General features: G+C 40.2%; 1 protein-coding gene across 1 annotated transcript; it reads left to right on the top strand.

Moving 5' to 3' along the window:
* The first annotated feature begins 14,606 nt into the window (after positions 1–14,606).
* Positions 14,607–25,319, top strand: CLEC3A (C-type lectin domain family 3 member A). Its single transcript, XM_003418095.3, has 3 exons — positions 14,607–14,733; positions 21,756–21,836; positions 24,277–25,319. Exons 1-3 carry the CDS (start codon positions 14,619–14,621, stop codon positions 24,666–24,668), a joined length of 588 nt encoding a protein of 195 aa, XP_003418143.1. The 5' UTR covers positions 14,607–14,618; the 3' UTR covers positions 24,669–25,319.
* The last annotated feature ends 539 nt before the right edge of the window (positions 25,320–25,858 follow it).

Genomic DNA, 25,858 nt, shown 5'->3' with positions numbered 1-25,858 from the left:
ATTGTTCAATAAATTACTGAAGTTACTGTGACTAGAGCTCCAAAGCCAACCTGTTTTGGCTGAGGGAGAAAGTTGCACAAATGAGATAGTGGACATGAAATGGGTTTATAGCACACTGTACAAACATGGCAAATTTTTGTAGCCATCTTCATCTTCACCATGGGTCTTTTTTTAGCTTCATTATTTTGTTGTTGTTTTTCTTTCCTTTTTTGGTGCCACATGACCTTGTGGTAGCTCTCGTAATAGTGTTTTGTGTTTTTTTTTTCCCCACAGCTTTATTGAGATATAATTCACATAACATAAAGTTCACCCTTTTAAAGTACATAATTCAGTAGTTTTAAGTAAAGTATCATTCTATGACATCTTTATAAAATAGAAGACTATACAGTAATAAAAACGAACAAACTAAAGCTACATGTAATGACACGGATGAAAGTCACCAGCATAACATTGAGTGAAAGAAGCCAGACATAAAAGACTACACACTGTATATAAATTCCCATTTATATACATTCAAAAACAGGCAAATCTAATTACAAATCAAGATAATGGTTGTATTAGTGACATAATGCCATGTAACAAATTACTTAAAAACTTGGCAGCTTAAAACAACAATAAACATTTATGATTTCACATAGTTTCTGTGGGTCAGTAATTTGGGAGTGGTTTAGCTAGGCGATTCTGGTTCAGAGTCTCTTGTGAGTTTTTGTCAAGCTGTGGGCTGAGACTGAAGTCAAATGAAGGCTTGACTGGGGCTAAAGGACCTGCTTCCAAGATGGCTCCATTTATATGGCTGGCAAGTTGGTGCTGGCTATTGACAACAGGCCTTGGTTCCTCTCCATGAGATCTCTTCATAGGGCTGTCTGAATGTCTTTATGACATGCAGCTGGCTTTCTCCAGAGCAAAAAAAAAAAACCCAAGAGAGAGAAGTGGAAGCCACATGTCTTTTATGACCTAATCTCATAAGTCACACACTGTCATTTCTCCAGTATCCTATTAGTTACACAGGTCAGTCTGCTCAGCCTAGGAGAGAAGTACACAAGTGTGTGAACACCGAAAAGCAAATGTCATTGGAAACCATCTTGAAGGCTGGCCACCATCATCCACCCTCTAATTCTGTATCAGACAGCTTCCATCAGAGAAGCAAAACCGTTAGGAGAAACACACACACATACACACACACACAAAAGGGTTTATTACACGGATTTGACCTTATTCAATTGTGGGTACTGGTTAAGCAGTCTCTGTAAGGCTATTGTCTCTATATCTGATGCTGGAGCTTGAAACCCACAAGACAGGCAGTGGGGAAGGGAAGAAGAATGTGAAATGGAAGAGAATGAGGACAAGCTAGAACCCATAAGCATGAGCTGGAATGCATGAAGACCAATTGGTGCCCTTATCAGTCTTTCATTGCCTCTAATTTAGATCATGTGGGTGTCTTTCAGGGGAACCAGTTGGACTGCCATAACCAGAAACATACAGGTAAGGCGATTCTGGTAAACATAGTTCAGCCTAAACAAGTTGACACATAACAAAGTGGTTTACCCTTGAGGAGCAGTGACTGGGACAGGGCACAAGGGAGTTCCTGGGATGCTAGGAATGTTCTGCTTGTTTTATCTAGGTATTAACAGCATCTTTTATGTCATGAAAAACCAGAAAGTTGTACTATTACAATTTGGGCATGTTTCTATATGTATGTTATACTTTAATAAGATATTTACATCTAAAACATTGACATAGGCTTTATGCAAAAAGCTTAGGAAACCAAAAAGAAAAAAACGCAATCTCAGCCTCCTAAGGCAGCCACTGTTACTATGTTGATCTATGCCTCATCTATAGACACTCGTGTACATGCCTCCCTATACCTGCTTCTCCCCATCGCATCTAAGATATTCTGTTGTGTAAACTGCTTTTCCGTTTTAGAGATATACTTTGGGCATTTTTCATGTTGATCAATATCTTTTTACAGCAGAATTTTAATAATGGCCTAGAAATCCAATATATTAATCCCCTTTGAGCAATCCCCTTCCAGTTTTTAGTTGTTAGGAATATTCTTTTGCTGACTCCTACACTACCATCGGTAGACACAGGCCAGAGACTGTTTGTTCCTTTATTCCCAATAAGGGACACTGAAGGCAACGACTGGGTTTTCCAATATAAATCCCAGCTATCTGCTATGTATTTTGGAAGGTGGCCTGGTCTGCCTGGGCAGAAATAAATTACAGAAGGAAGCAGGCGTGGTGAATGTGGGCCTTTCAGATACATCGGCCTGTCTCCAGGACTTGCTGTCTCCACACCCAAACAGCCAGGCTGTGGGAATGTTTCCTGTCTGGTTTCCACTTGAAGGAACCCTTTCGAAAGAAACAGCAGCCAATGCAAATGTGATGGCACCTCTGCTGATCTGGGAAGGCCGAAGTTGAAAAAGACTCCTGAGATTGAAAACTAGACACTCATAAAACGCTGGCTCCTTTACTGTTTACCAGATGTTCAAAATGGATGTGCTGATGGTTTCCTGAAAGGTAAGAAACATTGGTTCAAATTCTAAAGCCCTAAAGGCTTTTACCTCTGAGAAAAACAGCTGTTTTCTAGAAACTGGCACAACCCTCTACTAAGCCAGCTGTCTTCCTCCCTAACCTGAAGGACCTCTCTACACCTCTGAAAAACTGAGATCTGCCTATTACATTGTTTTTCCTATTGGGAAAATCTAAATTGGCACATCCCTTTTAGAAAGAGTTATGTACAGCAGTGGCATCTGGGGCATTACTAGATGATTGATTTTATGGCCAGGGAACACAGAAGTACCTGAATCCCACCTTGGCCAAACCAACCCTTCTCCTTCACGCACAATGAATAACGGTGAATGCGATACAAGAAGCCACTTCGCTAGCACAGAGCTGTGCCCCGAACTCCACTGTAGAGCACTCTAGTAAACTGGGCTAGAACACAGATCCTCATCCAAAATCTAGGAGCCTCTTCATCTTTCTTAACCCAGACCTACATTTCAGGAACTTATGCTCAGTCATCCAGTTGTGTACCTCATGTTGTTAGTTGCCATTGAGTCAGCTCCAACTCATAATGATCCCACATACAATGGAATGAAATGTTGCCCAGACCTGTGCCATCCTCATGATTGTTGGTATGTCTGAGTCCATTGTTGTGGCCACTGTGCATTTTGAGTGCCTTAGGGGGCTAATCTTCCAGCACTCTTTCAGACAATATTCTATTGTGACCCATAAGATTTTCACTGGCTAGTTTTCAGAAGTAGATCACCAGGCTTTTCTTCCTAGTGTATCTTAGTCTGGAAGCTCTGCTGAAACCTGTCTACCATGCTGGTACTTGCATTCAATACTGGTGGCACAGCTTCCCGCATCATAGAAACACAAAAACCACCACAGTATGACAAACTGATAGATGGGTGATGGAGCTGTGTATAGTAGAGGAATAAAGATGGAAGGGATGCTCATGGGGAGGGGCAAAGAGAAAGGGCTGGCCACTCCCACTTGGAACCTAATATAAGTCAGTGATCCTGCCTGCTAATCCCCGTGTAAGGAAATCTGACCCAATCCAATTATTATCTCCTCCTCTTGGGGAGGAGACAAGTTAAGATCTTCTCTTCCCTACCGAATATAATTGGCAAAATGTATCTGCAACCTTAAAATATTAATTCCCTCTGACTATAAACTTATTCATGTTTACTCTTGGCTTGGCATTTTTCTGTGTGTTTTACATGTATTAATTTATTTAAAACCCACTAGGACCCTATATTTTAAGTGCTATTATTGTCCCCTATTTATAAAATGGGAAAACTAAGGTGTGACAAAGAAAATTGAACAAGTCCATGAGAACAAAAGTACGACCTTGAGTATATCCCATCTGAATTTGCAGGTCATCTCAAGAACAGATTTGACACACTGAACACTAATGACCAAAAACCAGACAAGTTGCAGAATGAGGTCATTAAAAAGGCACGAAAGAAAGAAAAGACCAAAATGGACACCACAAGAGACTCTGAAACTTGCTCTTGAATGTCAAGTAGCTAGATTGAATGGAAGAAATGATGAAGTAAAAGACCTGAACAAAAAATGTCAAAGGGCAGCTAGAGAAGACAAAGTAAAGTATTATAATGACATGTGCAAAGACCTGGAGTTAGAAAACCAAAAGGGAAGAACACGCTTGGCATTTCTCAAGCTGAAAGAACTGAAGAAAAAATTCAAGCCTCAAGTTGCAGTATTGAAGGATTCTACAAGGAAAATATTAAATGATGCAAAAAGCATCAAAAGAAGATGGAAACTCAAAATGGATTAAAGACCTAAATATAAAATCTAAAATGATAAAGATCATGGAAGAAAAAATAGGGACAATGCTAGGAGCCCTAATACATGGCATAAACAGTATACAAAACATTACTAACAATGCAGAAACACCAGAAGAGAAACTAGATAACTGGGAGCTCCTAAAATTCAAAACACCTCTGCTCATCCAAAGACTTCACCAAAAAGGTAAAAAGATTACCTACAGATTGGGGAAAATTTTTTAGCTATGGCATTTCCAATCAGTGTCTAACCTCTAAAATCTACATGATACTGCAAAAGCTCAAAAACAAAAGGACAAATAACCTAATAAAAAACATGGGCAAAGGATATGAACAGGCAATTCATTAAAGATGACATTCAGGTAGCTAATAGATACATGAGGAAATGCTAGTGCAAATCAAAACTACAAGGAAATTCCATCTCACGCCAACAAAGGCTGGCATCAATCCAAAAAACACAAAATAATAAATGTTGGAGATGTTGGGAGAGACTGGGACATTTATACACTGCTGGCGGGAATGTAAAATGGTACAACCACTTTGGAAATTTATTTGGCACTTCCTTAAAAGCTAAAAATAGAACTACCATATGATCTAGCAGTCCTACTCCTTGGAATATATCCTAGAGAAATAAGAGCCTTTACACAAACGGATATATGCACACCTATGTTCATTGCAGCACTGTTTACAATAGTAAAAAGATGGGAGCAACAAGGTGCCCATCAACGGATGAATGGATAAATAAATTATGGTATCTTCACACTGTAGAATACTACACATTGATAAAAAAAACAATGATGAATCCATGAAACATTTCATAACATGGAGGAACCTGGAAGGCATTATGCTGAGTGAAATTAGTCAGTTGCAAAAGGACAAATATTATATGAGATCACTATTATATGAACTCAAGAAACAGTTTAAACAGAGAAGAAAATATTCTTTGATGGTTACAAGAGTGGGCGGGAGAGAGGGAGGGGGTGTTCACTAATTAGATGAAAGACAAGAACTATTTTAGGAGAAGGGAAAGACAACACACAACACAGGAGAGGTCAGCACAACTGGACTAAACCAAAAGCAAAGAAGTTTCCTGAATAAACTGAATGCTTCAAAGGCCAGTGTAGCAGGGGAGGGGGTTTCAAGGGACATCTAGGTCAATTGGCATAATAAAATCTATTAAGAGAACATCCTGCATCCCACTTTGGAGAGTGGCGTCTGGGGTCTTGAACGCTAGCAAGCAGCCCATCTAAGATGCATCAATTGGTCTCAACCCACCTGCAGCAAAGGAGAATGAAGAGCACCAAAGACACAACGTAATTATGAGCCCAAGAGACAGAAAGGGCCACGTAAACCAGAGACTACAGCAGCCTGAGGGCAGAACTAGATGGTGTCTAGCTACAGCTGATGACTGCCCTGACAGGGAACACAACAGAGAACCCCTGAGGGAGCAAGAGAGCAGTGGGATGCAGACCCCAAATTCTCATAAAAAGACCAGACTTAAAGGTCTGACGGAGACTAGTCTGGAAATGAGGTTCCCAGCAGAAGCTCTTGGACAACTAATTACCTGGACAAAACCAAACCAAACCTGCTGCCGTTGAGTTGATTCCAACCCACATCAACCCTTTAAGACAGAGTAGAACTGCCCCATAGGGTTTGCGAGGAGTGGCTGGTGGATCCGGACTGCCAACCTTTTGGTTAGCAGCCAAACGCTTAACCGCTGCGCCACCAGGGCTCCAATTAACTGGATGATTAGCCACAAATGGACAAAAACTTCAAACCAGGGTTAGAATCATTCAATACCCCTATATATTTAATAAGTACTTTTTGGATAGGACAGGCAGTATTCCAAGCATTTTATGTGTTTTCACTCATTTAATTGTCATAGCAACCCTAGGAGGTGGGTAGTGTCATTATATCTCTTCCTATGAAACAAGAGACAGCACTGAGGTCACACGGCTGGGAAGTGGTAAAACCAAAAGCCAGACAGGTAATCCGGCTACAGAGTCTGCAGCCTTAACCACTACCCCACACAGCTATTCCATTTTGATGTGGTCGAATTCCTCAGTTTTTCCTTTATGGCTTTTTCTTTTGGTGGCTTGTTGTAGGGAGCTTTCTCTGTCCCAAAGCCATAAAGATATTCTCTTATGGCTTTTTCATTTTAACGATTAACTCTAATTTCCTTACTGTAACTTGCCATAACAGAAATTGCTTCTAATGTGTTATAAAAATTGCTGAAGCCATTTTCTAACTTCCAAAACCAATGTTTGTTTTAGTCTTTTTTCCTGTTTGACTTATTTGCCAGTTCTAACTTCTCCCTCAGACCTGAAATCTACACCTTATGTTCCAAAAATGCTGTTACATCAATGAAGGGACACACAGTTCTTCTCGAGCTTTATGACCACCCTTTCTGCATCTCTTTTCTTTCTTCCTCTACCCACCCCTTAAACATCTGGGTACTCACGGATATGTTTCTGAGCCTCCTCTTTTCTCCTCTTAAGTGTCCTGGCATCATGCCCATCATCAGAGTGTCCAACTATTAATATATTGATTTCCTACTAATATATTATTGATTCCCTGATGCAATTCTCTGTCTTCATTCAAGAGCTCACCCCTATTTCCGACTGTCAACTAGACAAATTCAACCGAGTGTCCCATGGAAACTTTAAGATTGACTTGTCCAATACTAAACTTTTTTTTCCATTCCCCCATCATTCCATCTGCTGATTCTCCTCTTTTTCTTTGCTAATCTCACATCCAAAAGACGTTTATGTACTGCCTTGTACATAGAATTCATCCAAGTATATGGATCCTTTTCTAATTCTTCATTAAAAAAGAAAAAAAAAAAAACACGAATCATGGGTACAATTTCCTTGGTTTACCCATTAAGGACAATTTCCTCAGTTTGCCCATTCAGGTGTTCTGCCTCAGGAAACACTTGCTAGAAAGGCAACCAGAAAGCAACTAAACAGAATAGCTTTACAGTTTATTTGAACCAGCTCATGGGGAAACACAAGATGACCTTAGTTCCATCGCTAAATTTCCACAGATAAAATGGTCATGGATCTAAAGTTGGAAAATTAGTTCATAGCCAGAAAGGCAAACTTTCTCAGCAGTTCACTCCGCAATCTGTAGTCATCTTGCTTTAAATACAGGCAGCGTTAGCAAGCCTCTGAATTACGAGGAAGGACAAGCTCCTCATTGTTGTCACTTAAAGGTGGAAAACGGTTTCCAACAAGTCCAGCCTTGGGCGACTCACAAAGGGGAATTATGAAGGTTTTCCACTGCGGGCTGCCTTTGCTCTCATAGAAGGGAGGTGAATACTGACTTATTTGTATTCTTGGACTATCTTGGCAGCAGGGCCACAATAAATTTGAAATTCAGTACACTTAGGAAAAACAGATCAACCCAGTGTTTGCCTTCCTTAAAAAAACGCACTGTTAACTGCAGTTGGTACTTAGAGGATGGGGCAGAGGGGTTAACCAGATGGGGACAAGCTGGGTGGCTGAAGAAGGATAGATTTCAAGGTAAAGTCAGTAAGATTATTGTTATAACAATAACGATAATGCTGACTAAATTGTTAATACCAAATCCACGTATTAAATATCTCTTATATATCAGCCACTATACTGATTGTTTTCAGGGCATCTTTTTAATCTTCTCGACAATGCTAGTAAATAGTAATGATCCCCAATTTATAGGACAGTGAGGCAGAGAGAAGTTAATGAGCTTGCCCAAATCACAGAGATGGTAAGTAACAGAGCCAAGATTCAACCCAGGTCTGTACGGTGTCACTTTCCACTACTGCATGTTGCTATGGGAAGTAAGGAAATAAGTGGGGTTCGGGGCCAAGGAGGAAGTGGCCTCAGCACCATGTCTGAGAGGCTCCACAAGGAAGCAGGACGGATGGAGCCAGAAGGACGCTTAGTCCTAGAAGAGAGGAGGAAGCTGGTTAAAGATGAGATCACACATTTGAAACCAGCTCAGAGAAGTAACTACCATCTACCTGAAGTAGAACAATAGGGATCCCTTGTCACATAACTAGTAAGTAACAGATCTAGAAGTTTAAGCCCAAACTGTCGAAGTTCTTTCTCTTTACCTATGTTCAATGCTGCCTAAGCTTAGGAGAGTCACTAAGCCGTCTCCCCTAAAACCTGCCACATAAAAAAAAAAAAAAAGATTTTTTCCCCCCTCTCAAGTTCCGGCACTTTTGGCAGTCACAACAACAGTAATAGTCCTAAGTAGAAACAAATGCAACTTTGCACATACACCATAACCAACCTTTCCTCCAAGTATCTCAACCTCACTCATATGAGTTTGCCCTCTCCCGTCCCCTAAATGCTGTCCGAGAACCTCAACCATATTGAGCCTAGATTATCAACAGATGAAGAGCAATGAGGCCAGATGGGCTTGTTTGTTAGAATTTGAGACTCTGGAAAACAGCTTAGAGCGACTTTAAAATAGCAGCCAGTGGAATAACACCAATCATACAGGGTGGCCAGGGGACGTGCTGTAAACAGCAATTTATTAAAGAAAATAAAACCCTGGTGACAGTTTTAAAATCCTCACCAAAATACTTTTGACTAAAAGGAATATTTTTATAGTTCTTTTCCCTGGCTATAAATGTACATTTCTTTTTAAAAAGCCCTTTCAGAAGCCCAGGTCCAGCCCAGGAGAACAGCTGGTGACATCATCCTGCTCCACAAAAAAGGAACTGTTCAGCCTCCAGGAAAATGGAGTGAGGCCTGCCTTCCCCAAGGACAGAGGTGGGGAAAGGGGCACCTGCCCCATTATTCTGATGGGTAGGTAGCTCTTAATGTGATTTTTTGAGATCAACCACATCACCTTTTCTTTTTGAGGTTTAGGGAGTGAGGCTCACCTAAAGGGGTAGGCTTTTTGTGACATCAATCAGCGTTTGTGACAGGGACAGAAAGCCTTAACTAAACATATTCGCAGATCCAGCTCTATTCCCTGACCCCCATTCCTCCTCCTTTTATCCTAGCCAATCATTTCATCCATTGAGTTTATTCTGCTTTTTCCCAGAAGGAGGATGGACTGGACTTTGAATCCCTGCAGGAGGAAGAAAAGTTAAAGGAAAGTTCTTATCCCTGTCTGGCCTCTGGCTCAAGTGCCAAACAAACAGAGCCTCCCAATGCTGAGAGTGATGGTTCCTTAGTGTGACCCCAAGCATCATTATGCTAAATGAGTCTCTGTCTCTTAATTCTTCTATGAGTTAAGTTGATGTGGTGCAGTCATTAAGTACTCAGCTGCCCTAATCGAAAAGTTGGCAGTTCAAACCCACTAGCCACTCTGGGATAAAGATGTAGGAGTCTGCTCCCATAAAGATGTACAGTCTTGGAAATTCTATGGAGGAAGTTCTACTCTATCCTATAGGGTTGTTATGAATTGGAATGGACTTGATGGCAATGGATTTGGTTTAGTTTTTTTCCTTTATTGGTCAAATGCCTTGTTACTTGATTCTCAGAAAAGAGGTAGGAAAGGAGGGGAGCAAAACCAAAACTGTCCTGTTACACATTAGTATTTTCTGAGCAAATACTATGTGCCAGGTACTGCACTACATGCATAGCCACAGTAACTCAGTACAAACCCTGCCCTTTGGGAGCTTACAGCCTAGCTGGAGAGACTGTCATCCAGCAAGTGAATCAACTGAGTAAATAAAATTTTAAATGAATAGCAAATTGTGATAAGGCCAAAAAGGAAGCAGGGTACTTTGATGTAGAATAATGGTGTAGGGCCTTCCTAAATTAGGTAGAGAAGGCACACCTGAGGAGGTGATATTTGAGTTCAGACCTGGAGGACAAGAAGGAGTCAGCCATATGCAAATGGCACTAATTTGGGTGCACACTAGGAGATAAAGTTTGGGAAGGGGTGGGGTGTAGTGACAGAGAAAAGGCATGTGGAAAGGCATTAGCAGTGGGACGGGGGAGACCTGAGTATGATTCAAAACTAAAACTAGGTCTTTGTGATCAGAGAAAGTCAAAGAAACGTAAGAACCAAAAACTATCACACAGGGCCTTATAAACCATGATGAGAGTCTGGATTTTATGTTACATACATGGAAAGATTGGAGGGTTTTAAGTAGGAGAGTGACAATCACATTAGTGATATGTGACAAATTCATTTTAGTTGGGCAGTAGCTAAGGTGAGTTCAGTTAGGACAAAAACTCTCGGCAACTTCGAATGGGATGATGGCAGAAGAGAGGAACAAAAATGAGTGAAATCAACATGTATATGGAGGTAGAAACCACAGGACTTGTTGCTGAAAAGCCAGTGAGCAGAGGCATTGAGGGCAAAGATGGCTCAAAAATGACTCCTGGGTTTCTGAATTGCCCCGTTGAGTGCATGATGGAGTGATTAACTGTGATGGGGAAGACTGGGATTTCTTTACTCATGGAACATTACCCAAAACCAAACCAGTTGCCATCGACTAGATTCTGACTCATGGTGACCCCATATGTGTGACCTGTACTCCACAGGGTTTTCAAATGCAGATCACCAAGCCTTACTTCTGAGGTACCTCTGTGTATGTTTGAACAAACAATCTTTCGGTTTATAGTCAAGCACTTAACTATTTGTGTCATTGAGGGACTCTCCATGGGACATTAATGGGGAAGAGTCTAGAATTCAATTTTGACCATAACAGGTTTGAAATGTTTGTGCGACATATTATTGGAGATGTCAAGTGGGCAACCGGAAATTTAAGTCTGAACAGAGGAGATTCAAGTTGAGGAGATGAATTTAGGAGTCCCAGTGACAGAATTTGCCATTGCGCATGAATAAGATCATCTAGAGAGAGAGTAGTCAGGACAGAGTCCTGAGGAGTACCAGCTAATAGAAGGGAAAAAGACGTGAATCCTCAGATATCTGATTAGAACAAAAAGCATGAGCTTTACCAAGAGACAGAAAGGGCCACATAAACCAGAGACTACATCAGACTGAGACCAGAAGAACTAGATGGTTGCCGGCTACCACCGATGACTGCCCAGATAGGGAACACAACTATGAATCCCTGATAGAGCAGGAGAACAGCGGGATGCATACCTCAAATTCTCATAAAAATAACAGACTTAATGATCTGACTGAGACTAGAGAGACCCCACAGGTTATGGTCCCTGGACCCTCTGTTATCCCAAGACTGGAGCCATTCTGGAAGCCAACTCTTTAGACAGGGACTGGACTGGACTATAAGACAGAAAATGATACTGGTGAGGAGTGAGCTTCTTGGTTCAAGTAGACACAGGAGACTATGTGGGCGGCAAGATGAGAAGGCAGAGGGGGACTGGCTGAGTGAACACAGGGAATATAGGGTGGAGAGGAGAAGTGCGCTGTCTCACTATGGGGAGAGCAGCTAGGAGTACATAAAAAAAAAAAAATTACATAGCAAGGTGTATATAAGTTTTTGTAAGAGAGACCAACTTGATTTGTAAACTTTCAATTAAAGCACAATAAACTAATAAAAAAAAATGGGCTTTAGAATCTGGTTCAAAGAAAAACAAATCAAAACAGTATCAGAAACTTTACTGCAAAGAAAAAAAAAGCTGAGAAACAATATATATTTATTCTGAAGAAAAAGGCGCCTTGTCTTTATAATTCTAGTTTGGACATAGCATGCATCAAAGATTTGAGAGAAATCGTTAGGTTTCCACCACGATTTCATAACTTGAAATCTCTGCTCAGAGCAAAGAATTTGAGAGAAGATCACAAAAAGCAATTTGGATCAATCACAAGATCAATTATAAAACATTGATCCTGTTCCTATTCAAATCAAAGCACATTTCCACAGTCCAGGTCAAAAGTGATATCTTTTGAGGTCAATCAAAACTAGATTTTAATTCCTACTCAGCCCTTGGGGATCTAAGTGACTTTGGACAAGTCCACTTAAATTTCCTGAAGTTCAATTTCAGTCACCTACAAAATAGAATACTTATCCCATAAGCTTGCTATGAAAATTGAAAAGACCTAGCATTCTGTAAGTTGAACATACTTGTATAATTAATAGTAAGGATATTACAAATATTATTATTATTAAGCACTGGAAGAAGCCCTCGTGGTGTAGTGGCTAAATGCTTGGTTGCTAACCAAAAGGTCTGTGGTTTGACCCCACCAGCTGTTCTAGGGAGAAAGATGTGGCAATCTGCTCCCATAAAGGTTACAGTCTTGGACCCCCTTTGAGGCAGTTCTACTCTGACCTAGAGAGTTGCTATGAGTAGAATTGACTTGACAGCATGTAACAACAACATTAAGCACTGAACATTGTGCTAAGTGCTTTATCATCATTACCTAGTTTTTCTTTCCAACAGCCCTGTAAATTAACCATCCCTAACCCCATTGTGCCCTGGTGGTACAGTGGTTAAGAGCTCAGCTGCTAACCAAAAGTTCAGTAGTTCAAATCTACCAGCTGCTCCTTGGAAACTCTATGGGGCAGTTCTACTCTGTTCTATAGGGTCACTGTGAGTCAGAATTGACTGGATGGCAATGGGTTTGGAATATAAACCAAACCAAACCCACTGCCATCAAGTCAAATTCGACTCACAGAGATCCTATAGGACAGGGTGGAACTGCCCTATAGAGTTTCCAAGGCTATAAATCTTTACAGAAGCCCCGTTGTGAAAACAAGAGAAGACTCAGAGTTCAGTGACTTTACCGAGATCACATAGTTAATAAACGAATGGATGAAGGTAGGGTGTGAACCCAGATCAGACTGTTTCCACAACATTTTCAAATGCCTACTCGTAGACTGCACATATCAGTACAAGGAGTCTCCATTTTACATAGACTCTTTTATTTCTCACTTGCATTGCTAAATTATGTCAGGCTTTTCTGTATCAGTGGTCTTACGTTAGTGTTAATACCTTCATAGGTTACAAAGTAGCTTTGGTTTGGAGGAAGTGAACATGTGTTAGATTGTGGTTTTTTCTCACTAAGATTTAAAAGGAAGAAATCATACTTGATTCTTACCATATTGTCAAAAAAAAAAAAAAAAAGTAAAATAAGCTTGGTCCTTCAGACTTTCCAAAATCTGTAACTCCTGACCCTTATCTGTGCCTGCCTGGTCATCCAAATAAGGATGTGGAGTCAGTAGACGCCTTTTCCCTGGGTCCAACTCACTCCATCTTGGAACTCTATGGAAATCCATTGATTTTGATCCAGAAGCCTAGAAGGTCCCTAGAACTTTCCATAAAGACCATTTATTTTTATTTTTTATTGTACTTTAGATGAAGGTTTACAGAACAAACTAGCTTCTCATTAAGCAGTTAGTATGCATATTGTTTTATGATATTGGTTAACAACTCCACGACCTGTCAACACTCTCCCTTCATGACCTTGGGTTTCCTATTACCAGCTTTCCTGTCCCCTCCTGCCTTCTAATCCTTGCCCCTGAACATGAAGCTCATGTTTAAGGTAAGAACAATTACACTAAGCGTTTCACTATTTCTGTGTTATTTATATAATTCACTTGAAAGTGTTATTTAATGTGTTTGGCGTAGTTTCACAGAAAAAAGTGTTGGATGATAGAGGGTCTGAAACATAACTATAGTTGACATTTTACATTAATTTTTACAGAAATAATTCATCTTAGAGGTTTTTTTTTTTTTTTTTTCCACCTTATGGTATGTGTTCCCAAGGATATAACTCTTGATGAGTCTACAAAACCCTAACAGAGGGAGGCCTTATATTTTGTCATGGACTATCCACTTCAGCCATTGCCATTAAAAAATGCCATTGGGCAAACCACTCCCAGCCTCCACGTATACTGTACAGACACATGAGTGTGTGTAGACACACTGGTTGAGAAGTAGTGGTATCATGGCATCACAAACAAGTAGTAACTCTTTTTTTTTTTTTTTTTTATCATTCTTTTACCCTGAAAATAAAATTAAATCCATTTCCAAGAACATCAAATGAGCTTCAGAACTCTAAATCAAAGGCTTGAATATTGGGTCTTCACAGAGACCTCAGACTTTAATTTAAAAAAAAAAAAAAGGAAAGCAGGTAAAATCATTAGGTAGCTGTAATACACTTTGGAAAATACACAATTAGGAAACGCAGCAGAAATTTAAAAAAATTAAAAAATCTAACAGAAGCATGAGAACAAGGGGCCACCTTATGCTGTGGCCAGCAGAGGCATTCAAACATATCGTCAGCAGGGATTGCAGCCAACCGTCACAGCTCACTCTTATAAAGCTGGCCCCAGGCTTTCCAAAGCAAGATGTAGCTGTGCCAGCTACTTGCTCCAGAGCTGCTAAGAGGGGCTGGCAGAGCGGCCTGTCAGGCCTGCCCAAGAGCCATGGCAAAGAATGGACTTATAGTTTGCATCCTGGTTGTCACCTTGCTCCTGGATCAGACCACCAGCCACACATCTAAATTAAAAGCCAGGAAGCACAGCAAACGCCGAGCGAAAGGTAACAGAGATGCTCAGTCAAGCAAAATTCTAGGCTTGCTCAGTGTAGAAAGGTTCTAAACAATGTTAACTTCTAAACTTCTCCAGGAGATGGTCCCTGATGGCAGTACCAGGTCGTCATGTAAATATGGCATTTCAGGGGCTTGAGTGACCTTTTAATTCCCTGGGACAATTTGATATGTCTAGAATTACATGGTGGGTTTTTTTTTTTTTTTTTTTTTTACAGAAAAGAAAAAAAAAAGCAAAACTTTTTTTAATGTAAAAAACTTCTTTATTGCATATCCTTGGCCAGGTGGGCTTAGAATGTTCTTCACAGGGGGCTCGCCTGGGTATGTAGACATCTGGTATGAATGATGAGTCAAATAGAATTTATCGATTTATAGGGCACACTGTTTCTTATGTAGATGTTGTATAACTACATACAAATATAAAATATTTATAGGGTAACTATACTCTTTGTGTAGTATAAGATAGTTCTGTTGGTAATTGTAGTTTCCTTTTTGTCATTGGTTATCAAACAGGTATATTTCTGTGTCTCTGGCAGCATAAAGCTAAACCAAAACCAAATCAAACCCTTTGCCATTGAGTTGATTCTGACTCATAGCGACCTATTAGGACAGAGTAGAACTGCCCCATAGGATTTCCAAGGAGTGGCTGGTGGATTCAAACTGCTGACCTTCCAGTTAGCAGCCATAGCTCTTAGCCACTGTACCACCATGGCATTAGGATAAAAAAAAAAAAAATACTATATATTTCAACTTCTCATGTCATAGACAGAGAAACCAAACCTCTCTTTAACTTAAAAATGTTTCAGTTCAAAAAGTCACATATAGTGTTTGGAAGATATTTTAATGGAAAACTAAATCTCCAAGCAATCCCAAATTTTAAGTAGCTTCAATTGGGTAAAAAAAAAAAAAGAAGTTTCAGAGAATAAAGATGATGGAAATTTATTCGCAATATGCTGAAACCAAAGCAAAACAAAAAAGCACCAAGGCCTCGGGCGATGCTCTTTCTCATGCCCAGTCTTATTCTCATACCTTCAGGATGTTCCCAGGTAAATACTATGGAGCTTTTTCCTTGTTAATTTCACTTCCTTAGTAACGAAGTCCGTTTTTTGAACTAAAAATGGCCATTGAGAGATTTAGCTCCAAACACAAATACCAAAAGGTCGAAGTCTTGATTTGACACCAAACATAGGCAGCCAGTCAATAAAGCAGGGGGATTGCCTTGTTGTGTTTGATTTGATGATTAAGAAGTATCCTTTTCCAGGGGAATTCGTTTATAAAATTTACTTCTGACGCAAGGTTTCTTAAGTGGGATTTTTTTTTTTTTCTTATAAAGTATTATACTTCTGTGTTAGCTCTTTTAATGAAAGATTAAAATATTTCATATAATTGACCAAGTGTATTGCTGAAGATGAGGGCAGGGGTAGAGGGAGAGAGAAGAAAGGCAAACAGTTGACGTGGCAGATGTTTGTTGCCAGCATTTTCTCACCACTGGGAGGGAGTGGCAAAATGGTGACCACCCAGTAGGGATGTGGTTGGGAAGGGCTGTGAGTATGTGTGTGAGTGTGAGTGTGTGTGTGTACATAAGCTGTGTATGTGTTTTTGAAGTGATAGCAGCTTGGGTAGTATCCAGGTTTCTCTCTTCATATACATGTGCACACAACACTTTTTTTTTTAATTAATTAGATAATATCCAGTTGATGCTCATCTTAAATATCAACCCTCCCAAGCAGTTTTTTGCTAATTTTTGCCATTAGATCAAAGAAACTAGATTTTACAGTAGGTGTAACAATTAGTTGTTAGACTTGTCAAACAGCTCTCCCCCCCCGCCCCCGCCATGCACTGATGCACACACACACACACAGGCACACACGCTTTTAAAAATATTTTAAATATCTGAAAATAATACCAAATTTTATGAAGTAGAAAATGAAAGCTCTGTTCTCCCTCCCAATCTTCTCCGAAGAATTACCCACTAACTGTTGGGTGGTAATATTCCCAGAGTTTTTTAAAAGTACAATTTAAAATGGATACTTTTAACAACTGAGAATTTGGCAGACAAATGGGTTTGTTTCATCTATTAAATCTTGCAGAGTGATCAGTGTGAGGCAGGCCTCATTCCTTTTAAGAGCTGCATAGTATTCCATTGTATGGATGGCTCATGACATACAATCTGTTCTCTCTTGGTGAGCTTTTATTCACAAATCCATCTCTCTTAGAAACAGTGCCCCAAGAAACTGCTTTGTACACGTGTATTAATTCCCATGCTAGGATGTTATGGTACATTTCCAGAAGTAAAATTTCAAGTTAATCACACTAATTGGCTCCCAAGATGATAGCACTAATCTGTGCTCCTGTCTTCAGTGTATGAGTGTGCCCACTCCCCACGCCTTGCCAACCCAACATCATATCAACAATTTAAGCCTTGTTAACCTGAGAAACAAAAACAAAAACTTTTTAAATTTGCATTTCTTTTATTGTTAGTAAGGTTGAGCATTTTTTCATATGTTTAGTGGTCATTTAAATTATTTCTGCATTTCTAAACTACCTACTTTTGGAGAATAGTAATAAAAAAATGGAAGGAAGTCTGTTTTTTTTGGACTAAAATGGCAATTGAGAGATTTAGCTCCAAACCCAAGATTTTCCTGCTACTTACTTAATAAAATAGGTGTCAGCAAATTATGTGTTGTATTAATGAATAAAATATAAATTTTGTGGTGGAATAGTTGTTCAGTGTATTCCCTTTGTTCATTGTAGACAAATACATCACATTAGCCACAAAGGATAGCAGCAGAGAGGCCCAAGCCACTTGGAGAATGACTTTCATAATGACCTCCCAGGATGCTCATATTAATTCAAGTGTCTTCACATTAATTATAATGTTTATAACCATTTCAGTGGAGGCCACTTATTTAAGTAGCATGGAACAGGAAGCTGAGAGGGATGGGAAATGACATTTGTTGAGGCGATGGCTTATGACTTGGAAGCAAGTCCGGTCTCCACTAGCTGTGGTTTTGCATTCTGAGTGTATTCATATATTTATTTTGGATTGAATGGTTCCATCAAGGAAATCTTTGGGTTATTGTATTTCTGAGCTGAGCTACTGGATGCTTTAGGAATTAATGTACAACATTAAGTGAAACAGAGGTGGGAGCCACCCCTGGTCACCATAGATGGCATTTTCCTAACCCAAAGGTGGAAAGACTTGGTTTGAGAGACATATGTTTAGAAAAAAAAAAAAACTTTTTTTTTTTTTTTTAGGGAATAGTAAATTAGCATATTTAGAATGGGGACTGTCATGAAAACGCAAGACAGATACAGTCTGTATATGGCATCCCCACAAAGCAGCAGCTGTGGTCAGTTCATATCAAACTTTAAGCATGTTCTCTGAGGCTATGTGCTAGGCATCAAGGAGGTAAAGGCAATCGCTGTGCAGAAGTAGCTCAGAGGGATGATGTCATGGATTGAATTGTATCCCCCCCCAAATATCTGTCAACTTAGCTGGATCATGGTTCTCAGTATTGTGTGACTGTCCACCGTTTTATGTGATTTTCCTATGTGTTGTAAATCCTATCACTATGATGTAATAAGACGGATGGGTGGCAGTTATATTGATGAGGTCTATAAGATTAGGTAGTGTCTTAAGCCAATCTCTTTTGAGACATAAAAGAGAGACACGAGCAAAGAGACATGGGGACTTCATACCACCAAGAAAGCAGTGCCGGGAGCAGAGCACGTCCTTTGGACCTGAGGTTCCTGTGCTGAGATGGTCCTAGACCAAGGATGCTTCCTCCAGAGCAGACACAGACAGAAAGCCTTCCCCTGGAGCCGGCACCCTGAATTCGGACTTCTACCCTACTGGACTGTGAGAGAATAAACTTCTTTTTGTTAAAGACATCCATTTGTGGTATTTCTGTTATAGCAGCACTAAATGACTAACATTTTGCTGAAGGTCATTCAAAAGTGGCTGCAGCAGTATATCAGCAGGGAACTGCCAGAAATTCAGGCCAGATTCAGAAGAGGATGTGGAACCAGGATATCACTGCTAATGTCAGGTGGATCCTGACTGAAAGCAGAGAATATCAGAAGGATATTTACCTATGTTTTATTGACTATGCGAAGGTTCCGACTGTGTGGATCATAACAAACTATGGGTAACATTGCAAAGAATGGGAATTCCAGAACACTTAATTGTGCTCATGAGGAGCCTGTACATAGACCAAGAGGCAGTTGTTTGGAAAGAACAAGGGGATACTGAGTGGTTTAAAGTCAGGAAAGGAGTGCCTCAGGGTTGTATCCTTTCACCATACCTATTCAATCTGTATGCTGAGAAAATAATCCGAGAAGCTGGACTATATGAAGAAGAATGGGACACCAGGATTGGAGGAAGACTCATTAACAACCTGCGTTATGCAGATGACACAACCTTGCTTGCTGAAAGTGAAGAGGACTTGAAGCACTTACTAACGAAGATCAAAGACCACAGCCTTCAGTACGGATTACATCTCAACATAAAGAAAACAAAAATCCTCACAACTGGAACAATCAACAACATCATAATAAATGGAGAAAAGATTAAAGTTATTAAGGATTTCATTTTACTTGAATCCACAATCAACACCCATGGAAGCAGCAGTCAAGAAATCAAAAGACACATTGCATTGGGCAAAGGACCTCTTTAAAGTGTTGAAAAGCAAAGATGTCACCTTGAAGACTAAGGTAAGCCTGACCCAAGCCGTGGTATTTTCAATCGCATCATATGTATGTGAAAGCTGGACAATGAATAGGGAAGACCAAATAAGAATTGACACCTTTGAATTATGGGGTTGGTGAAGAATATTGACTATGCCATGGACTGCCAAAAGAATGAATAAATCTGTCTTGGAATAAGTACAACCAGAGTGCTCCTTAGAAGCAAGGATGGTGAGACTGCATCTCACATACTTTGGACATGTTGCCAGGAGGGATCAGTCCCTGGAGAAGATCATCATGCTTGGTAAGGTACAGGGTCAGCAGAAAAGAGGAACACCCTCAACGAAATGGATTGACACAGTGGCTTCAACAATGGGCTCAAGTATAACGATTGTAAGGATGGCACAGGACTGGGCAGTGTTTCATTCTGTTGTGCATAGGGTTGCTATGAGTTGGAACTGACTTGACGGTACCTAACAACAACAACAGCAAATGACTAACAGGTGAGAAAAGAGTAGGCTTAGAGTCATCGAGGTTCAAATCCTGATTCTGCACCTTTCTAGCTGGGTAACCCTTGGCAGGTAAATTCATCTTTCTGTGCCCCTATTTTTTCGTCTGTGAAATGGGGATAATGGTAGTGTTTACCTTATAAGATTATTTAGATAATTAGGCTCCTGGCACACAGCGTTTGGTGGTTTTTAATATTCTTTAATTTTTATGATTTATTATAATTCAGTCTTTGAGTAGCATACAAGCCGTCAGTCTCTAAGAGAGTTCCCATCAGGTCTGGATTTTAGTTTTTTTATCTTTTCATTAGGCATTCTTCTCATACATTGGTCAAGAACAGCTGTAAAGAATCAATGACATTCAAAACTAAGTAAGTTGCTAATCCTTAATATAGATATATTTGTACATGGCCCTTTAAAATCACTGCCTTTTCCTTTTGTCTTCATGGAGATGGCTTAACCCTGCAAGTAGCCACTATGTCTGATAATTAGCTGTGAAAGGGCTTGTGAACTGGAAACCCAAATCAGTCAGAGCCTGAGTTCTGCCACTTATCTGCTAAGTTATTTAGTTCATTGTAGTCCTCCTCATTCTTCAGTGGAGATCTCATTTTCCTCCCTTCATAGCTACTTTTGAAGTTCAAATAAAAATAACAGAAGCATTTTGCAGACTGTAAAGTGTCTATTCATTTTACAAATATTAGGAGCACCTGTTAGGTGCCAAGCATTGTGTTAAGCATCAGGGGTACCACAGATAATAAGCCAAAGAAAATAAAGTAGAATAATTAAAGATTAGAGAGAGTTACCTGAAGAAAATATACAAGATTTAAAGAAAGAGATTAACGGGAAAGATGCTAATTTAAAGATGATCGGAAAATCCTGAAATATTTACACTGTGTCTTGAGAAGGAGAAGGTCATGGCAAGAGCTGGGGCAAGAGTATCCCAGGAAGAACGCAAGGGAAAGGGAACTGGAGTAAGACAGTTCACTCTAGGATGCATCTGAAAGTCAATGAGTCTGGAGTCTAATGACTGAGGGAGAGTCCCACAGGATGGGAGTAGAGGCATAGACAGAAGACTCGTCTTGCAGAAGGACATCCTAGTATTGTTGCCTCCACCAAAGTCTCATGGATCTTCTTGCCCAAGTTATTATCCTGAATTATTTTTCATATAAAACGGACTCGATTGCATCAAAATCACCTGTCTTGGTCATCTAGTGCTGCTATAACAGAAATACCCCAAGTGCATGGATTTAACAAAGAGAAGTTTATTCTCTCAAAATAGTTTAGAAGTCCAAACTCAGGGCCCCAGCTCCAGGGAAAGGCTTTCTCTCTCTGTCAACTCTGGAGGAAGGTCTTTGTCATCAGGCTTCCCTTGGTCTGGGAGGATCTCAGCACAGGAACCTCAGGTCCAAAGACATGCTCTGCTCCTGGCATTGCTTTCTTGGTGGTATGAAGTCCCCATGTCTCTCTGATTGCTTCTCTCTTTTATATGTCAAAAGAGATTGGCTTAAGGCACTATCTAATCTTATGGATCTCATCAATATAACACAAACAATATAACTGCCACTAATCCATTTTATTACATCATAGTGATAGGATTTACAACATACAGGGAAATCACATCAGATGACAGAATGGTAGACAATCATACAATACTGGGAATCACGATCTAACCAAGTTGACAGATATTTTGGGGGGACACAATTCAACCCATGACATCACCTCACCTTGGATTCTGGATTCTAAGCTTTCATTTTATTTATTTTATTTTAATCATATGTTTTTCATCCCTCCTACCCCACCCCACTCTAAAATTTCCCCAGATGATGGAGACCTGAAGACCCAAGTTGAAAAGCTCTGGAGAGAAGTCAATGCCCTGAAGGAAATTCAGGCCTTGCAGACAGGTGAGACTCCACCTCACTTATGCCTTGTCCCAACAGAAATAGGAAGAGAAATGGGGAGTGCCAGTGGTGGTTCAAAACACATGTCATGTTCCGGGAGTCGTCTTGTAAAGGACAAGCCAGAGATGTGTCCAGGAAGGTTACATACGATGGCCACAGAACTCAAAAGTTGAGGAGACAAGTGTTTTGGGAAATCAGCTTGATTTGCCACTCAGTTCTCCTAATTTCAAGCTAGCCTGCGTATGGGTGGTATAGAAATAAAAATAGGCATTTCAGGAATACATTTTAAAAGTCAGTCTGTAATTCTTTTCTAACGGGTAATGATACAGCATGGAAGCAATTATTAATTGGCTAAAATAATTTGCATTTATTGGGTGTTTACTAAGCGTCCACCAGGAGATCTGCTGAGGTTCAATATACACAGGATCACGGACTCACTCGGGCCACACTCAGCATCAGAGCATGTAGAAGAACAATGGTTAGAACCACAGCTTGCCAACAGGGCAGTGGGTATTCCTTTTCCATGGGAGTAAAGCTCCCAGAAGGAGCCCTGACTGTTCAGTGGTTAAGCACTCAGCTGCTAACCAAAAAGTTCAGCAGTTCAAACCCACAATCTGCTTCTGTAAAGATTTAAAAAAAAAAAAAAACCAAACCCATTGCCATTAAGTCAATTCCGACTCATAGTGATCCTATAGGATAGAGTAGAATTGCCCCATAGGGTTTCCAAGGAGCAGCTGGTGGATTCAAACTGCCAGCCTTTTGTTTAGCAGCCAAATGCTTAACCATCATGCCTAGGAAACCCTATGGGGGCAGTTCTACTCTGTGCTAAAGGGTTGCTATGATTCACAATCGACTTGATGGCAGTGGGTTTGGTTTGTTTTTCAGTTTAGAGCTCCCAGGGGCCTATGTAGCCATGTGCGCTATTGTCCAGAAGCTGTGTTCCTTGGCCCCCCAGGAGTGAGGAAATGAGACTCACACTGGGTAGGTTCAGGAGCCCCCTGGCTTACAAGTCTTATACCCCACAGGACCCAATACCTGTCTTATAAAAACCCCACAAACAAGGCTTCCAGGGTTCCCACAAGAGACCTGCCCAATTACAAGAGTCACGCTTTCAGGAAACTTGAAGTTATGCTTTCCATCAAGTATCTATAATTCCCAGGCCAGGTGCATGTTACCAATCAGGGGTCCCTTTTACCACAAGCACTGTTGCCTAGTAACACAGGTGATAAACTGCCTTTATCAAGTTTCTATCAGGGGCAACGGAACGAGAAAATAAAAGGAAGATCAAATGCTCTTGCAGAAGGGGAATGGGTTTTGTTAACCCTTTGCCCAGAGCTGGGCATTATAAATACTTCGCAAAATTAGCACATTAATCCCCCAAACAAATTTTGAGATAGTGCTATTATGATTATCCTTGGGAAACTGAGGCAAAGAAAAATTAATTTATCCAAGGTAAAAGCTAGGCTGAAATCCAGACAATATGACTCTGGAGCCTGACTTTCCAGTTAAAAAAAACGACTCCGACTCATGGTGGCCCCACGTGTGTCAGAGTAGAACTGTGCTCCATAGGGTTTTCAATGGCTGAGTTTTCGGAAGTAGATCGCCACGCCCTTATTCTGAGGTGCCTCTGGGTGAACTCGAACTGCCAGCCTTTTAGTTAGCGGCCAAGCACATTAACTGTTGCACCACCCAGGGACTCCTCTTCTCCAATACTACAGCCTAAAACCGCCCTTACGTTCGGTTTATCCTGGATAATCTAAACAATGTTACCAGAGCTTTGATTATCTGGATAAGAAAATCTCTGTCTCTCCACAGGCAAACTTAGACTTTCATTTTTTTTAATTATAAAATATCTAGTTCCAAAAGTCACAAGAAAATTCAGTACATAATATAGCTATACAAACTAAGTGTATATTGAAGTAGTAAGGGCTTAAGGCCAAGCTTTAAAGCTCGGACTGACCTAGGTTCTTGTAGTTGTGATCTTTGTGCTATGTAAGTTACATTCTTACATGCTGAATTGTTACAACTAGTAAATGCCCTAACTTCAATATCCTGATATACAAAAACAGAGGCAATAAAATACCACTTCATTGAATTGTCATGATTATTATACGATTATTATACCCACCATCCAGGGATTCAGAAATACAAAAAGAACTGATAAGGCAGCATACTTGGTTAATTTCCACTTCCTGCATTACATTATAATTTCCAATTTGAATGGGTAACCTAGGGCAAAACAAGAGCAGCAGATCATATTGGTAATCATTTATGTAAACTCCCGGCACAGTGTCTGGCACATACAAAATCTTTAGTTAATGTTAACTCATCATTGCCATGACATCATTCATTCCACAAACATTTACTGATATTTGCCAGAATAAGTCCTCGGCCTATTACACTTAAAAAGCATCTTAATATGTCAAATTTCACTTCTTCACAGTCTGTCTCCGAGGCACGAAAGTTCAAAAGAAATGCTACCTTGCTTCAGACGGCTTGAAGAATTTCCACGAAGCCAATGAAGACTGCATCTCCAAGGGAGGGACCTTGGTAGTCCCCAGAAACTCGGACGAAATCAGTTCCCTCCTAGACTACGGTAAGAAGAGCCTGCCCGGTGTCAATGACTTCTGGTTGGGTATCAACGACATGGCCGCCGAAGGCAAGTTTCGTGATGTCAATGGAATTGCCATCTCCTTCCTGAACTGGGACCGTGCTCAGCCTAATGGTGGCAAACGGGAAAATTGTGTCCTGTTCTCCCAGTCAGCTCAGGGCAAGTGGAATGTGGAGGTCTGCGGTAGCAGCAAGAGATACATATGCGAGTTTATTATCCCTTAATAGGCCGTTTTCAAGTGTGTCTTCCAAGCAAGATTGGTCATGTTTTATAGGCTGATGGTCCCCAAGACGAATTCAAAATTGTAACACGGGAGTCTGAGTCCACAGGAGTGTAACAGAGTCTGCCACTTTTTGTTGTGATTTTGCCATCCGTGGAATATAGGGGAGCAGAAAATAACTATCTGACCATGTGTACATCGTTAAAATGGCTTCTGCAAAATAGGTAATCGAATTCCTTTCTTTCCTAGGACCTCTCCCTTGTGTAGACCCAGCCTGTTTTCAAAATGCAGTAGCCATGCATCTCTTCAATCCAGAAAAGCAAGCTTAGGCTACCCGAAAAAGTATCTCTTGAAAGTTTAGTGTATATTTTATTTGATTGTTGAGAATTTCTGAAGTTGGAGATTTCTTGGTGCTATTTAATCCAATAGCTTTTCAGTTTGATGCCCAAACTGTTCAATCCTGGCAATAATGCCTCATTAGCCCATTACCCTTTCTTTATATCTGCACTGCCCATTGCCCTTCGATTTGCTGAAGCTCCTGAAACGGCTTGTAACTTGCCTGCCACATCAGAATGTGACTATCCCAGAGAAAGTCCTGATTTAAATCTGTTTCCCTCAAGCTTCCCTCCTGCTGTTTTTAATCCCTCTTCCTCCTCCCCCCACCACCCAGGGATTCAGAAATACAAAAAGAACTGATAAGGCAGCATACTTGGTTAATTTCCACTTCCTGCATTACGTTATAATTTCCAATTTGAATGGGTAACCTAGGGCAAAACAAGAGCAGCAGATAGTATTGGAAAAGAAAATAGAAAAATGTCTACTTTGCTCTTGCTTTAGTGCCCTTACTCTCCCTTTATGAAACTGAGGAAGGACATTATATACATGAGTTTCCTTTTTTACATACTTTATATACTTATATATTTTTCAGCTATTACTAGATATTTAAGTCTATTAGGGGCAACCTATCTTTGGAGGTTGGAAATTGGATTTAAATAATATCATTTTGGAGTCACATGCTATTTCACACTCTGTCAAATGCTATTTCAACTAAATTATTTAACTAGATTGCATAAAATAACTTCATTGCTTTAATGTGAAATTACAAAATTTATGCTTGGGGAGATGGAATTTTTTCAACATTGAAGCAAAGCCATTCTAAATATATTTTGCTCTTCAAATAAATTAATTTTTTCT

This window comes from Loxodonta africana, chromosome 21, assembly GCF_030014295.1.
Source record: "Loxodonta africana isolate mLoxAfr1 chromosome 21, mLoxAfr1.hap2, whole genome shotgun sequence".
NCBI lineage: Eukaryota > Metazoa > Chordata > Mammalia > Proboscidea > Elephantidae > Loxodonta > Loxodonta africana.
This window is presented reverse-complemented; position numbering and strand designations above follow the sequence as displayed.